This window comes from Cynocephalus volans, chromosome 11 (genome assembly GCF_027409185.1).
Source record: "Cynocephalus volans isolate mCynVol1 chromosome 11, mCynVol1.pri, whole genome shotgun sequence".
NCBI classification, from domain to species: domain Eukaryota; kingdom Metazoa; phylum Chordata; class Mammalia; order Dermoptera; family Cynocephalidae; genus Cynocephalus; species Cynocephalus volans.
The window spans coordinates 16,081,480-16,098,847 of NC_084470.1; the positions used below are offsets into that span (position 1 = coordinate 16,081,480).

General features: G+C 40.9%; 1 protein-coding gene across 1 annotated transcript in view; it reads left to right on the plus strand.

The window, feature by feature from the left end:
• SLC9A9 (solute carrier family 9 member A9) overlaps nt 1–17,368 on the plus strand; it is a 530,630-nt gene that overhangs the window by 156,643 nt on the left and 356,619 nt on the right. The window contains exon 6 of the mRNA XM_063114568.1: nt 15,694–15,799. Within this exon, the coding sequence (XP_062970638.1) occupies nt 15,694–15,799 (106 nt within the window). The remainder of the gene's footprint in view (nt 1–15,693; nt 15,800–17,368) is intronic.

Sequence of the window (17,368 nt, forward strand, 5' to 3'; positions counted from 1 at the left end):
AGGATGATGATTCATTTATTGAAATGAGAAGCCAAGAGGAATATAGGTACAAAGTCAACATCTCTGTTTTGCTGATGTGAGCCCAACCAGCCTCTCCTTGGTGTGTCATAGTACCATACTATTCAAATTATTGGAAGTTAGGAAACCTGAGGTCTAGTTCAATTCCTGTTATTAATACACAGGGCAAATTCGAGCCAGCCGTGTACCTTCCTAGGCCTTACTTTCCTCGTATGCTTGAAGAAGAATAGGATGATTGCTAAAGTTACTTCCTGCTCAGTGTTAGTGATTCTCCAACCCACGCATATGGAAAACTTGGAGAGTTTGTTAAAATACAGATTTACTGGGTTTCACCCCTAGAAATTCTGATTCAGTTGTAAATATCAGTTCATGCACTTGTAGGATGTGTATTAATTTCAAGGGTGGCATGTCTTACTTTTTTTAGCATAATTATGATCAATTTCCCCAAGCATATTTACTTCCTCCTTAGAGAATATGAACTACAATAGTTCTGGTTCCCAGGAGCCCACAGGTGTGTAGAAAGTGCTGCTAGAAAACCTCTGAGACTTCCACATCTGGGAGTAGTGTCCTCTTGAGATGCCACCAGCCCTGTTGTCTCTTAGCAGTCTCTATCACCCAAATAAGCTTTCGCAGCATGTACTACCTAAAATCACAGCTAGCTGTGGAGATGATTCTGGGGCAAATTGGTCTCGAGGGGAAGCGTGAGCTAGGGCTCTGGGAAATGGGTCTCTTCTCCTGTGTTTGTGGGTGAAAGCATCTAAGAGAGAGGTCCTGGGAAATTGTCTGCATAAAAGGATCATAGTTAGGGATGGATCATAAACTTTTAATCCCAAGAGGAACTGCTACTAAAAATAAAACAGGCATGTGGTGGGGTAGGAGAGTTACCTAAAAATGAGGTTGAGAACAGGTCTTCCAGTGATCACATCTTGGATACTGAAAGTGTCTGTTCATTAAGACAAGATTGGTGTCACGGGTGATGGGGTGCCACAGTTTAGTGCTTTAACTTCTTGGACCCTCACTTTCTACGTTCTGAAAATAGATACTGTCAAAATGAAACAAAACAGGAAGTACCTTCCATTTCTTCCCAGAATTATTGTCAGATCAGATAAAATGTTGAATAGAAAATTATTTGCAGATTGCTAAGTGTTTTAAAATAAATTTTTGCTATGAATTCTTCTCAGGTACTTCACTGGCTTTTTAGATAACACTATAATAATATTCGTATTTATTTATTATTAAACATAAAGTTGCCAGGTATCTATTCTTTTTGTAAGTGTTCACGATGATAGAATTTGTTTTGTCATAATGTTTCATTACTTGTCCATCTACTTCCAAAGTAAATCTCAAATTGTAAAAAGACTAAAATTTTTTAAATTTGAGAATAAATAATTGTATTTATTCTCAAGTAGATTTGCTACTTTTTGTTATATCTGCAATACATTTAAACATTTAAAACCCAGAGTAGTTGCCTCATGTTTCCAGATGCTGCTCCTATAGTCATATCAGGCATTGCAAAGTGCATTCATTAAAGATTTTTTACTAGCCTCTGTTTTGGATTATATAGATCAGAGTTCTTCTGAGAAAATAATTAAGTATGGGCATTCTGGCTTTTTATGCCCTGCACTCCCATCCCACCCCAACCATAAATTATAAAGCCAAAATGAGATCTGTGTTTGGGTTGGTACTTCACTGCTATTTCAAACCAGATCCATTGCTTCTCTAATTAAAGGCACCCTTTCTTGTAATTTGACTGCTGTCTACACCCGGAGTCACCATCTATAGCTTATTATCCCATGTAGTGTGTGTCTTCAATCACCATTAACCATAGCCGTCCTCTCACTAGATGCACGGACACAAAACATGGTTTCTCATCCTGCGGAGCTCCCGAGGGTGGGGCTTTCCCTGTAACAAATTCTCCAACTTGGCAAAATGATTATTATTGTCTTCTTGACATAATCGGACAAAAGCACTGGAGAAATGTGCAGCACTGAGTTTTCATCTTTTCTGTTACTAACAGTTTGAGGAAATAAGGGTCTTCCAAATGAAAGGCATTCCTATACACCATACTTGCAAGTCACTATTTTCATTTAACATTTAAGTAGTAGGGGGAAAAGAAGAGCCACCTTTATCCTTTAAAGTTTACTGCAGTGTAACTATTCCAGAGGCACATGAACTATCTTACCTTTGATCATGTTGATAATCCAAAGACTCTTTCTATTTGGGGTTACTATGGTTACAGCTGCATGGGTGATGTGTGAGCTGCACTGCTGTTTTGATAAAAATAGGTATTAACTACCAGTCATAGTGCTTCTCATTTTACAGTAGTTCTTGCAGAAGCACAGTATTTTTTTTTTTAAAGGGAAAGGAGAGAAAAAAAAATGCCTTTCCAAAGCAGCATGGGGGAACATCTGCATAAATAATGGTGATTGGTCATGTGTATAAAAAAATTTTAATTAAATTCTTTTTAATTAAACAAGCATTTTGCTGAATCCTTCTCTGTATTTGCACCAAGCTTAGCCTTGAGGAAGATAGCTGATTAAGAGACCCAAGAACCTATAATTAAAAGCAGAACTGTTATTTTTGGAGAAAAGCCTCTTCTTTAGTAAGGGTGATTTCATTGGGCTGTCTCTCATATTTTTTCATTTGTCATTGAACACCCTAGTTATATCTTGATTCTTTTTTTTTAACAAAGGAGAAATGACTATTAACATTGGCATAGTCAGAAGAGATTTTATTTTTTAGTTTTATTTTTCTTCTGTCTCTTTGGCCATGCTTTCTGTTCACTGTTGTTTTTCAATATTTAATTGTCATCTTTATTTATTTCTTTTGTTTCGATTGTGTCATCTTTTTAAAATCATATATATTGTTCTTTTCCTCTCCTGGCCCTTTCTGCCTCTGTATTTCAGGGTTTCAGACTTCACTACCTTTGTGGTTTCTCATCACTGGTGTTATCAACATTCTACACAAGAATTCAAGAGAAAGCTGAATATCTTTCTATTCACAGACCAAAGGGAAAAAAAGATGTAATTGACAAATGAATTCCTTCAGTGCCAGGGCTGGCTTAGGGAACAAACACAGCATCCATTTAATATCTAAGTGGCGTAGGAAGAGATCGAAATGGCATTATGCCCATATTCTAACAAAAAGATAAAAAAGGTCACATACAGTGTAAAGTTCATGTCCCTGAGTTATTTGCTCAGTCACCTATAAGGAAACTAGGGCAACTCTTCTTTTAGTATCTAATATTTGGTAGAGAAATATTGCATTGACATGGGAAAACAGGGGCAGTGAGGGAATACTCTCATGCTTTCATTGAATTCCACATGGAAATAATTACACCTTCGAGGAAGTCAGACACTTTTCACTGAAGCCTTCGAGTTTCTAGACACTGCACAAAGACCAGCCGTTTTCACCACGTAGCCTGTGTTTCAGACCTGCACACTGTGCCAGGTAACAGTCCTCCACTGTGTTTTCTGTGTCTATCCAATTCCATGTATTCCACACTGGGATAGCATCAGTTTAAAAGCCTGTACATAAACCTGGGTCTATAAACCCACATTCTATTCTTGAGCAAATTTACTCAGAAATAAAAATAACAGCTTAGATATATACTATGTGTCTTTTTCAAAGAACTCGCATAGCTTCCACACACAGTATTTCAGTTATTTTCATATTGTTTTCTCAGTAGAGAAGTCCCATTTCCTAAGTGAAGTAATGAAGGTATGAAGAAATTTTAGGGCTGTCTCAAGATTTCATGGCAAGTGGATAGAAGATAGATAGAAAAGCCAGGACATCAGGTAACTTGCAGCCAACTCTCAAATCAGTAATGTTATTACTCTACCCATTGAAGTAACAGTTGCGCTTGGGTCTATATGTAGAAGTAACTCAAAGCCACTGATTGGCAGCAAATTAGAAGTTCCATGTGAATTTGTCTACCTGGAGAGTATGCATCTAGCGATAACAGCCATTAACTAAGTGTGAAGAAATATATCATCTAATTTCATCATCTCCACAGCAGGTCGATTATCCCATTCCAAGAAACAGAGGTTCTAAATATGTATGTGGTTTATCTAAGTTTACAAGGCTAATAAATGGCAGGGATGGGAGACCATGCATATCCAATATTCTTTGTCCTGCACCACTGCTGTTTCTCAAAATAGAAAAGGGATGTGCCAATCAAGCTTTGGATGAAAATGAAATCCAATAGTCAAGAGTCAAGTTCTCATTGTATTATTCATTTTATCTAACAAAAATTTATTCAGCACCTGCTATGTAGTAGGCACCGTAGGAGTGACTGAGGGAGGGGATGATGAACCAGACACATCCCTCAAGAAGCTCCCAGTTTAAAAGGGGATGTGGTACAACAACTGTCAGTTTAAAAGATGAAACAGAGGTAGTCTAGGCAGCTTCGTAAACACAGAGGAGGGGCCCTGGACCCCTGTACCACTCTGGTAAGGGAAGGCTCTGGGAAGGCTTAAAGCCTCCTGCACTTCAAGACAATATTTTGCCTAATTGAAGATTACATGTCAGGTGGAAAAACCATGAATGATGTTTCTCTCCTGTGTGAGCTGGGCCTTTGAATAGGGGATTTTTATTCCCATTCAGGGCCACGGACACCGTGACCTGCTCAAAATGAGCTCAGACACTCCTGTCTTGATAACCTTGAGGGTCAGGGTTAAAGCAAGGGAAGCCCTCCCCTGACCCCAGCCCTGCCCCAGGGCTCCATCAGCACACCTAGGAAAATACACACATTCCACATCTGGAGTCCACAGTCTGGAGTTTGGAGTCTGAGAACTACAGAATTTTAAGTGAGGAAGGAGCTTAAAGACAGTTTTGTCCAACCTCCTCATTTGTAGATGAGGTCCCTAAGACAGAAAGAGAAAGTAAATGTACACAGAATAGGAATTAAGTGCTCTTTCCAAATGCAGAAATTCAAGGGGTAATTTGTGAAAAAGGAAGGGGTGCAGAGAAGAGTTTTGATTACTTCTCTGCTTGATAATATTTATTTTTCTCTCTTAAAGTCATTTGTGAGTGTCAAAGGGAAAACAAACAAGTAGAAGGTGTCATGTCACTTTGGAATGGACAGACCCACTGTGTTTTGATGACATGAACAATAAAGAATAGTAACCACCATTGATTAAGAACTTACAATATGCCAGACACTTTGCATAAATGGTTCCACTTTATAGATCTCCAGAAACCTATGAGGGCGGAAATATTTTATCCCCATCTACCAACAAAGCTCACTTGAAGCTTAGTGAGGTTAAGTAACTGGCTGAAGATCACCAAGTTCATTTGCATCACAGCCGGAATCTGAACATAGGTTAGTCTGACGTCAGAGTCAAGTTTCTATACACTATTTTCTACTTTAGGACAGAGTTGTAAATAGCAAGGTCTTGGCGCAAAGGTCTTGCTTCAGAAGTTGAAAGCCCAGTTATGGAAAGCCAGCTCCACAGAACAGAATTGGAGGCAATAATAGATGACAACCAACGATATAAATGCTTCAGGATGTTGGAAGTGGATAAAGCAAGACTCCAGGTGTTCTGAGGATGAGATTTCAAGAACACACTGAAAAACCATTTGAAGCAATTCAACATCTCCGTGGACAGCTGGGAAACAGCTGTGGCTGACAGACCTCTCTGGCTGCTTTGGGGAACAGAAGGGCTATGTTTAAATGAAAGCAGTTCATTCTCAGCAATGCTCAGAGACAGACCTGCAGAACGGAAGTTTTGGAAGTCAGTGTCCAGCCATATATTTCATTTATGTGTTGAAGAAGATGTCGCACATTTGGGACAAATTGGATTCAGAAGTTTCTTAGAAAATATTTCTTTGCTGTCTAGCTCTTTGTAGAGCTCAGCTTGGCTGATGAGATTAAAAAAAAAAACACAGGGGAGTAAGGCAAATAGGAAGTAAAATGTAAGTACGCACTCCTCACTTCATGTAGGTGCAAGAGCAGCACTTGTACAACCCTAAAAGTGAATACCTCCTTAAGGGTAAAAAGCCTAGGGTGGCAGAGCACCTAGTACTTGCAGACTGAGATTAGGTCCTCTGCAAAGACCTGAGAGGTCCCTTGGGTCAGGATTGCTTAAAAAGCAGCATTCCTCCTTCTAGCACATGGTCAGGAAAGGACAGCAGTTGACCTTTTACCTAAACAGATAAGAAACATTGTGTTGCTCAATTTATTATTTCAGACTCAAATGGAGATAGCATTTTGTATCAAGTGCTGTCAGGTCAGTGAGAGGGCAAAAAAGTGGCTGATTACAATGGGAGAGTATAAGAGGGGCAGGAGCAGCTCTGATCCTCAAGGAGTTAACCACATGGGGTGCGACCTTCAGAGATTCATTCATTCATTCAATAAATAGATTTAATTGTTCACTGCTTGCCAAAAACTATCAAAGGCATTGACAAATACATAAATAAATAAAGTGATACCACTGACATCCAACTTTTTGTCCAAGAGGAATAAATCAAAGAAAAGTTAAAGTACATGCAGGCTATTTTGGGGGGATGGGGTGGGGGATGTTTTCAAAAATGCTGCTTTTACATGAGAAAATGCATTTATCTGCAACTGAACTTCTGCATTCTTATATTATTATCCAGTCCAGAATGGATTACTGTAGAGGGCTAAAATTTCAGAAATGACACAGCCAGCAAAGCCAGTTCATGCTGCAGTATCTGATGTAGGTAGCACCTCTGGAGCTGGTTTCGTTTTCTCTCCTTGCCTGACCTTGTAAACTACTGAATTGCAAAGTGTGGCTTGCCTCTTAATATAATGTTTTCTAAAGGCAGAGGTTTTTCCATTGCACATAAGATAAATCACAAGTTTTTTTAAACACAAACAAAAAGTTTGTTGGTCAAAGTTCTTGGTCAGTGATGATGCCATTTATTGAGGCAGGTAATTCAAGAGCAAGAGCAGCAAGTTTACTGAGGCTGGTGAGGGGGTGGTGATTCTGCAGAGTAGCAACACCAGGTGCTTAAGTGCTTGTCAGGTCAAACAGCTCCAGGTAGAGTTGTCTTGGCAGTGGCTGCATATGGGAGTCTGCAGCTGAGGAAGAACAAGGGTTGGGCTAGAGACTGGCCTTACTGGGTGGGATGAGCGTGGTCAGGGAGAGTACGTGGAGTGGGAAGGGAGCCAGGGATGTCCTCCCAGGCAGCATCTGTATTAAAGGGATGGTTTACAAAGAAGAGACAGAGAGATGCTAGAGGGGTTGAAGGAAAACCTTGAGAGGCTACTCTTCCCCAAACAAAGGAGGAGAGCACTTGGAGAGACAGGAGGGTCCACGGTGTGTGTCACATGGAGGGAGGCGTCCAACAGTCTGGAAGCCCACGGAGAAGTCCTGAGGAGTGACAGATCCTCACCTGCAGCACCAGGGCCTTGGGAAAGACTCTGAGTCCCATGCTCTGTGTTCTTGTTTAGTTTTGCCAGTTTCATATATGACTTTCTGTCCTTTCTGATGATAAAAATAAGGTACATTTATTGTAGAAAATTTGGAAAATACAAAAAAGTTCTAAGAAGAAAATTAAAATGGCCATTGTTTGCTTCTATCGTGAGAGCTGCCTCATGACTTTGGCTCGCTCTCAGACTTGGCCTGCCCGGCCTGCTAACCTGCCGCCCCGGCTCGGACGACCTCATTCCTGTCTCAGCATCATTCTCCACAGAGGCTGTGCTCAGCAGAGCAGCCCAGACATAATAAACACTGGAAGATAAAGGGATTTGATGAGCTATGAAACAATGCATTCTGAGAAAATGAGTGACCCATGGTGTGTAACGACGGCACCAAGCAGGACACACACACAGATGATCACAGCAGCATAGAGGATCCCACAGGCACACATATTCGAAAACCCACAGACTTCCCATTGTCCCAGGCTTTTCCTTGCTAAGCACAATTTAAAACACAGATTTGCTTAAGTGACTTCTTTTTTGCCAGGGGTGGGGTGGGGGCAGGGAGAGCTGTGCTATAGCTGAGAATAAAGGTCATCTTAGCCACATTCCCTTTCAGTAACACCTGCATTGAAAAGTCAGATGTCTGGGAGCTTAGTCTGCCTGTCGTTTTTGTATTTTCCATTGTGAGAGGAGATCAGGATATCTTAGTTTGCTAAGGCTGCCATAATAAATTACCACCAACATAGGCTTAAGACAACACAGATTCAGTGTCTCACAGTTCTGCAGGTCAGAAGTCCAGATTGGGCCAAATGGGTTCTTTGCTCTGAGTCTCACAAGACCAAAATCAAGGTGTTGGCTGGCTGGGCTCTTAGGAAACTCTAGGAAGAATCTGCTTTCAAGTTCATTCACATTGTTGAAAGAAAGTAGTTCCTTGAGGTTGTAGGACTGAGGTCCCTGCTGGATGAAAGTTGGGGTCACCCTTGGCTCCTAGAGGCCTCTCTCTCTCTGGCTCCTGCCAATGAGCCCCAACACCTCAGAGTCAGCAATGATGCTGAGTCTTTCTCACATCTGGAATCTTCCCACCTTGCTCTTCTTTCACATCTCTTGAGCTGCATCTCACTGACGCCAGCCTAAGAAATTTCTCTGCTTGTAAGAGGTCATGTGATTAGGTCGGACCCACTCAGACAGCCTAACGTAACATTTTAAGGTCCATAACCCTAACTACATTTGCCAAGTCCCTGTGCCATGTGAGGTAACATATTCATATGTTCCAGGGATTAGTGCATGGGCATCCTGGGACAGGGGCAGCATGATTCAGCCTACCATGCAGGAGGATGACTGGGGTGAGTAGATTCAGGCCATGTCCCCTCCGCTCCTGCCTGTTCTTGCCTTCCTCTCACCCAGGCCCAGTGCTGACTCTTCTCAGTATCCCTCTTCTTTGCCCTTGGCAGCTTTGCTAATCTGTTTCAGGAATATTCACCCTCTGTTCTGAAATAGTTCGGTAATCTCCCTTAGGGTTTGATCCACACGTTGGGAAATAATGGTATAAGACATCTGCTTGTTTCATATCTTTTTGTAGCAAGAGAAAAGTTTGATTGTGAAGCCCCTTATTTTATGTGTACCATGATCAGGACCAATGCCATTATCTTTTTGACTTGTGTCAACAAGCGTTGATCTCTTGGTGGCCCACCCTAACTTTTGCTGCTTTTTGGCTCCAGTGAGGTTTTCTTTAAGATTATTTCATGATATGTAGGTAAACTCTTGCCCACCATTTTCATTTCTAAAACGGTGAGATGCTGAAGTGAGCGTCCTGATTGCAGAATGCCTGCAGGACAGAGTGAGTCGTCTTTGCTCAGACACCGGGCATACTGCACAGATTCCCCATTAAACTGCACCATGGCTCATTAAACCCCATTGGGGAGAAAATTAGGCCTTTGTTAAATGTTTATGTTCTTTGCCAATGTTAAATTTAGAATATTCCTGTTGTAGGTACCTTTGGGAAAAATTTTAAAGCAGTAGCTAAAGTGCCAACAGATTTCGGTCCATAAGTTCTCAGGTATGAGACTTAAAACATTTCCCGCCTGGATTTATTTTCAGGTTTCTTCCTTTCCAGTTTTTACATGTCTTATCTTTCTTTTCTTAATAACAAACCTCATGACCTTCTGATTACCTTTTCCTACTTTCAGTGACTGCTACGGACTGTATTTCTGCTAGAGTTTTTAAGCAGAAGAGGAAGTAGATTATTCTTGAACACCGTTCAGCCGTGTTTGGCATCAAGGAAAGGGTGTGTGAGTGTCGTTGTTTTTATTATGCACCTCTATATTGAAGAAACCATCTCTGCCCAAAAAGCACTTACATTTCAAAAGAAGGGCTTCAACAAATACAAATACCAATGACAGAAATGTGATTCTAGAAGAGTGCTAGTGGAGTTAATAACGTAAAAAGAATCATTTTCCTCATTTAAGAGTTATTGAAATCCTCTACATGTATGCCAACAGAATCAGCTGGTTATTGTGTGATGAAAGAATCTTTCTCTATGGAACCCTTCTTAACAGGGGCCCAACAAGACGAGCTGCACAGAAAATGATTTCAGGGACTATTTTTTCATTTCTGTTAAGGACAGTATTTCCCATTCTTGACAAATGGGAAATAAGTTAATTCACTACATAAAACGAATGCCTTAGGATGGTGGTTCTCAAGGTTTTTGATATTGCAACCCTTTATAACTTCTCAAAATTAGGAAGGGCATCAAAGAATTTTTGTTTCTGTGTGTTCTATCTGGTACTATTTACTATCTTAGAAATTAAAATAAATCTTAAAACATATCACAAACCATTTAAGTGTTAATATAAATAACATATTTTTTATGAAAAATAAATTTATTATTCAAAACAAAAAATTAGTGAAAAGAGTTGCATTGATTTACATTTTTGCAAAGCTCTTTAATGTGTGGTGCAATAGAAGACAGCTGGATTCTCACATCTGTTTCTGCATTCGATCTGTTGTGCTAATACACATCACGCAGCCTCTGGAATAGTCTATGTGCACACATGAAAGAATCAGACTGAAAAAAAACAAGTAACACTGTCATATTATTGTGAAAAAAGTTTTGACCTTGAGGATCTTCCCGGGTGGGACTCAGGAACCCCTGGGTCTCTGGGTGCACTTTGAAGCCATTGCCTTGGGGCATTAGAGGTTGTTTCTCCCCAGGATCCCTGGTTGAGCAGGGCTGCAATAGTGTGCTTGCATACGATATTTTCTCCACTCCTAACTCACTACCCAAATGATATATCACATTGACAGTCACGATAAAATTGCAATATTTTAGGGCTAAATCATTCCTGATGTTTCGTGTAATTTCTAGTTTAGAATGACCTCATGAAGCATCATCTTTCCAAACCTGGCATTGTGTCTCTCTGACCCAGTTAAGAAGGGTTGGGTTTTCTAGTTGTATTCTAGGATTATGATCAGCAGAACTTGACTGGCAAAACCAATCCATGCACTGATTCTGGTACCAAATCTTCACTGAGAAGATATAGGCTCAAAATAATTTCAATATTCCTGGATACCACATCTTTTTTGGAAGCCTCTCCTTAAACTCTCACTGTGTGCAAGAGTTTAGGAAAGTGGGAAAAGTTACAGGAGACTTTCCTCCTTCATCCTCCCTTGAGAAAAAAGAAAATACATTTTCACAATAATCAGTTTTGGAAATGGAAAAATGAGACCTGGTTTATGAGAACAACAAGGTTCTCCAGCCATCAGGCCTTACACAGATTTAGCTGCAGAAGCCTGAGACATTTCTGACTGTCCGTGTGTCATGGACAAGTACTATACATAATGATTTGTGCAGAAAACCATACAGAACACTCCCCAGGGAGAGCCAGCATTTTGACAAGGCTGAGTGACAACTTAGAACGACGGGGCAGGTACTAGTGTGTCTTGTTGTCCATTGACCCAGGCAGACCTTGTGCTAGGTTGCTGAAAGCTGCCACATTAAAATATCATTTGAAATTTAAATTCCTTCTAAAACACTAAAAAATATGGGTCAGAGAGCTGCTAATGGAGATTTTAGGGAAGGGGCTGTCATTAAATCACTCTAAAGACTTAGAAGTTACTGAAAGGGTGTCAAGAACATGGTTAGTTGAAGAAAGGCAATTTAAAAATGCAAAACATCTTTTAAACGTCAACACATTGAGATACTGCTGGGGTCAGGCAGTCATTATCTGTATTTGTATTTGTATCTCCAGGTATGATTACTACCTTTGAGATGAGGAAAGATGAGTTCTGATGCTGTAATAGGGTTGTAGCAGGGGACATGACTCTTGGTATGATGAAGAAATTAATCAAAATATCATACTATTCCAGTGCTAGCATTTTTCTTTTGCAGACTGAGAATTATCCTATATTTGACCTTAGCAGTTTGTCATGAAACTTGAGTTCATTCCCCCCAGCAGAATGTTCTGCTCATTTCCAACCATCCTCTAGCCTCTGACTCCCACGTTGCTCCCCTGACTCTCAGCAGATAATCTCGCTTTCCTGAGAAGACACACTTCCCTTCTGCCCCTTGGTCATCCTCTGCCTTCTCCAGACCTTGCTCCAGCAGTTTTCCCTTTTTTCTCTGTTTTCAACCTTCCTTTCCTCTGGCTTATTCTGCTCAACCTATAAATCAGCTACCTAAGAGAATGCCTCACTTGGCTTTCTACCCCATAGGCCGTGGCTTTTTCTCCTGCCTTATCTCCAGCTTGTCAGCGCGCAGTGCTCTCCACCGACCCCTCACTCAGTCCCCCACAGCCCCTTGCTGTTAGATACTCAAACTACTTTCTCAGAGAGCTCCAATGATTCAGCAGCATTTCTCAGTTATCACACTCCTCCACTAACCTTACCGAGAGGTAGGGAGGGGGTGTGTGTGCATATCTGAGCATAAAATCATATATGCTTATGTTCCTTATTATCAACTTGAAAGACAAAGTGGAATTTTTCTCTAGCTAAAAAGTCAGAGGAAGAATGTATGTAGAGGGGAAACTCCAAGCCACAGGTAAAGCAGTAGAACCTGCCACTAAAAAGAATGATAAAGGCAAAAATGACCAAATTCCCTGATAAAATCAGAGGTTTAGCAGATCAGATTATGTCTTCTCCCCTTCCTATCCACATGGTGTCTAGAGCATTCTCCTGGTGCTGTCATGAGAAGCTCATCTAAATAGGCCCTGCTTTTTAGCCCAGCCTCGGGCCAGGGTTGTCCTTATACACTTAGCAAGGTGTGGGCAAAGCTGGTGTGGGCATATCCATGGTTGTTCCAGGAGATTCTGTCCTGGGAAGGTGCCACAGAGAGTCGTGGACATTGTGTGTAAGACTGAGCCCTTCCAGCAAGTTAATTACATTAGTTTTTAAAAGCTCCAAGCTCAGCAGCAGAGTGGATGGCTAATTTCCTGACTCACCTATTTGACTCATTTGTGGTCCTGGCAAAATACCCCTTCTTGTAGGACACACTCTTGGCTTTATTTTGAAGCTGTTACATTTCTTCACAGGGTAGATAGGAATGTGCAAAGTAACAGCTTTCCCTTTGTGTGGGATATCATTTATGCAATGGAGTTCAGTCCTTTGTTCAAAATAAATCATGGGAATGTCAGAGCAGTTTCAAAGAAAACTGGATGTTAGATAACAAAGCCTTTCTTCTCAAAGGCTCAGAGCTCTCATTGGAAAGATGCAGAGCCCCTCTCCACAGAACAGAGTGGACTTCACTACTGCAGGAGTGGGGAAAGGAACCCAGGGCCTTATATCCCTAAATGTGAGCTTAGGAACCCTCCCTGGGAGTGGAGATCAGCAGCATGTTATCTTCAGAGCTCAAAATTACAAACGGCTAACAGAGACTACAGCAACAATAGAGCTGCCATGATAGAATTTTCCAGTAAAGGATATCTTTACTTTGTTTCATAAGACTCTAGCAAAAGGAAAATGCTGTTAACTAAAACTCCCAGTTGAAACCTCTTTGTTTTGGTTAGATACAGGGTCTTGACTCTATCCAAGAAGGAGAAAGAGATTACTTAGCAGGAGAACTTGTTACCCTCATCCAACCACCACCTGCAAAACCTAAGGTTGTGGCAAATGTTAACATTAGTAGAAAGTCGATCTCTGCCCTTTTACCTGCTGTGATTAATAGGACCTATTCAGCTGCAATGATGAAATTGATCTATGCTTGATAAAAGGGGATCTGGCCAAATGTCATGCCAATTCATGCCATTTCATTTCTTTTCTTTTCTTTTTTTCTTTCTTTTCTTTTTTTTCTTTTTCTTTCTTTTTTTTTTTTTTTGTTGTTGTTGAGTTCTTGCAGTAGCTTCTTTTTTTAAAAAAATAACTATTTTTTAATTGACAAATAAAAATTGCATTTGTTTATGGTGTACAAAATGTTTTGAAATATGTATACATTGTGGAACAGCAAAATCAAGCTAATTAACATATGCATTACTTCACATGCTTATGATTTATTTGTAGTAAGAACACTTAAAAACTACAGTTTTAGCAATGTTCATTGTTATTAAATATGGTCACCATGTTGTACAATAGATCTAAATCCAGAGTCATTCTTTGCTATCTCTCAAGCACCAAGACCAACCAATTCTTCATTCCAAATATCTTGGGGGTGTTGTCTCCTCTGCTGTCTCTTTGCCAACATTACATCTCATTCATTCACTCATTAAAGGATCACTATGCCATAGCACTGCACTAAGAGGTAGTGACACACAGCGAGGACGAGAACCAGTACAAGTCAAGTACAAAGCACTGTGGTCACTAGCCTGTCACAACCCAGGGCGGTGGATCTGCAGGGTGGAGCAGGACGTGCAGGAGCTTGGGGCCTGGATCCAGGCCTCTTCCTGTCCTGGTGCACCTCATCTCTTCCTAGAACTTTTGGGAAACCCTCCACACACATGTCCATTCTTCCCTCTGTGCTACCGCCTGGGCTTTATTTCCAAAGTTCGAAGCAGATTGTGTCATCCCCCTTTTTAAAACTCTTTCATGACTCCCTACTTTGGCAAGAAAAGTTCCAAACTTCTCTATCCTACATATCAAAGCTTCCAACTCAACTTGCCTTTCTTGCTGGTTTTCTCCATAGCACTCTTTTATATAACAAAATCACTAACCTCACAGTTCACAAAACAGCAAAAGGAAAGAACAGAAATGAAAATACCCAGCCTGCCTTAAAAATTTATCATCAGTGTCATTTTTAACTACCCCCTTTTCCCTTTGCAATCAATTCAATGGATCATTTTCCTAATGATGGCTGTTCACATTTTGCATAACTGTTTCAAATACCAAGACACTGAATAGTTTTGATGAACACAGATAATCGGTGTGTGATTATTTGCTGTCCTCATGTACCCACAGAGGCTCAACACAAGTGCATGGCATATAGTAACCAGGCAGCAGGTACCAGAAACGAGTCCTCGGGTCCTGCTCTTGAGAACAATGAGTCCATCTTTACAGATGAGTGTGATCTCAGGAGGGACTGAGAGCCAGGTGCCGAGCACCCGTCCCTTCACAGGAGTAGGCCACTGCAACAACATTCATCTGTTCATTCATTCACTTAGTCATTTATGCACCAAACAGTTATTGAGTGCTGGCCAAATACCATGTGTTACAAAGATGGGCTCTATCCCCAGGGAGCTCACAGTCCTTCATGTGATAAGTTCTGGGATTTGATCCATATGCTGGGATCATAAAGGAGTGAGCCAGGTCTCTGCTGAGGAAGTCGAGGGGTTTGGAAAGGGACACTGGAGAGGTTCTTAATGAATGAATAAAGAAGTCTTTGGTAGCAAGAAGTGTGTGTGTGTGTGTGTGTGTGTGTGTGTGTGTGTGTGTTTTCATGCATTTAAGGAATGGGGGTTGGTAGCAGGTGGATGAGAAGGAAATTGCTGCTGCCCTGGTAGAAGGAATCAAAATGCAAAGGCAGTTAAGAAACTGCATGGTGTGTCTGGGAAATGAGGGCAAGTTCAGTGTGGCTTGAGGGCAAGGGGTGCAGCGGGAGATGTTGCTGCAAGGTACGCAGGGTGCAGATTATAGAGGACTTGTAGCAAGGAGCTCACATTTTCTCTGTAAGCAGTGGGGAGCCCAGACAAATCTCTAAGCAGGGGAGGGACATGATCAGCTGTTTCTTGAATGAAGGTCTGGTGTCACTATAGAGGATGGGTTTGAGGAGATCAGCATTTAATGACTGCTTTTTATAGATGACCACCACCCAGGAAAACTCCGTGGCTGTGTCTCAGCTAACTCTTCATATTTGTGTGTTTTCCTAGTGACCGTACTGGCCATTTTCCATGAACTGCACGTCGACCCCGACCTGTACACACTCTTGTTTGGAGAGAGCGTGTTGAATGATGCAGTGGCCATTGTCCTCACATAGTAAGTACCAGAACTCAGCCTTTGTGTTTTGAACCACGTGAAATATGCTTCCCCTGAGAGATAATTCCTGATGGCTTTAATATTACCTCTTCTCTTATGTCATAGAGATACAGACGATTTCTAGCTTTTAAGGAATTATCACAGAAAATCTCCAATAGTGGGCACAATTCATTAGGCACCTAATTTCTAATACTATTAATGAGTTTCACATTTCTAGCTTATTACAAGATTTTACCCAGAGGGTAACTTTCTTTTTCCTCAGTGCATATATGAGTATTTAGCTGATTCACTTAGAGTTCCTAAAATGCACATAAATGAGCTTTTTTCATTTCAAATCAATATCATTTAATTTTTTTCCTTATACAAGTTGCTTTCCTGATAACTGACTAATAGAGACCCTTGTATTTGTAGTGAGTTTGGCAGATTGGAGCTAGAACTTGAGGGTCAGAATACTCTTTATATTTCTCAATGCAAAGATAATGCTTTATAGAAATGCACACATTTTTAGATTATCACGGGACAAATGAAATTGATGGAGCTTCAGCCAGGGGCTCATGTGATTTCCCTTTGTGCTGGCAGGATTTTCTCTTTGGGACGAGGACCAGAGCTCTCTCCTCACCACTTCCTTAGACACACACCATTTATATTTAATAAATGTCACTGTGTTAGCTTCCACTGTGTCAGAGGTCTCTTCTTGGTTTTAGATTAAGACCAACATTTTGGGCAATGGTCAGATATCCCAAAGGGAAGTAGCTATTTGATAATTAAATGTGACAAAAGGATTCTATTCCAAGTGTTAATTACTTCAAACACAGTTGAAAATGTATTGTGAAGTAACAAAGGATTTTTAAAAGTCAGATCTCGCAGAGGGGAGTAGGAAACCTTAGAGCAGCATGAGTCTTTTTTTTTTTTTTTCAATTGACATTTCTTAAGGCTGCCACCCCAAAGTTGCCACTGAATTCAGCAACTTTCAAATTAAAGTTTCCAAATATATTTCACCTAGCCACAGAGAAGTGCCTTTCCTGCATTAAAGGAAAATTCAGCAAGCAAAAGCCATAGGCATGCTTTTACAGAAACACCAAGAACAATTAATTAGGACATCAGGAATCCCTGTCCAAGAAATACTAGCATTAAAGGAACATTCAGAGTAAAAATTTTTAAAAATCTGCTGAGTCCCTTATTTTCACTTCATGAGTTGCCACGTTGGAAAAGGCCAAGCAAAGCAGAGCAGTAAAGCGCAGACGAGCGTGGGAGGGCGTCCTGCAGCCATGCCGAGGGAGGGTTCAGTCTTTCTGTTTTCAGCACTGTCATTCGTCATAGTTTTCCAATAAAAATAAAGACTGTACAGATGATGTTGCTGCCCCCGAGCATGAGCCTGGGGGCATTTGAAACGGTCTATTTGCTATCTACTCAGGTCAATACATGGTGACCACTGGCAGGGCCTCTCCTACCACTCTATCCATGTCTTAATAATGTCTTAATAATAAAATGTTTCCCACCATGGCAAGGTCACTTCCTGTCTAGCACGAGGCACTTGCCATTCTAGCTGAAACCTTGGGCTCCGCAGCT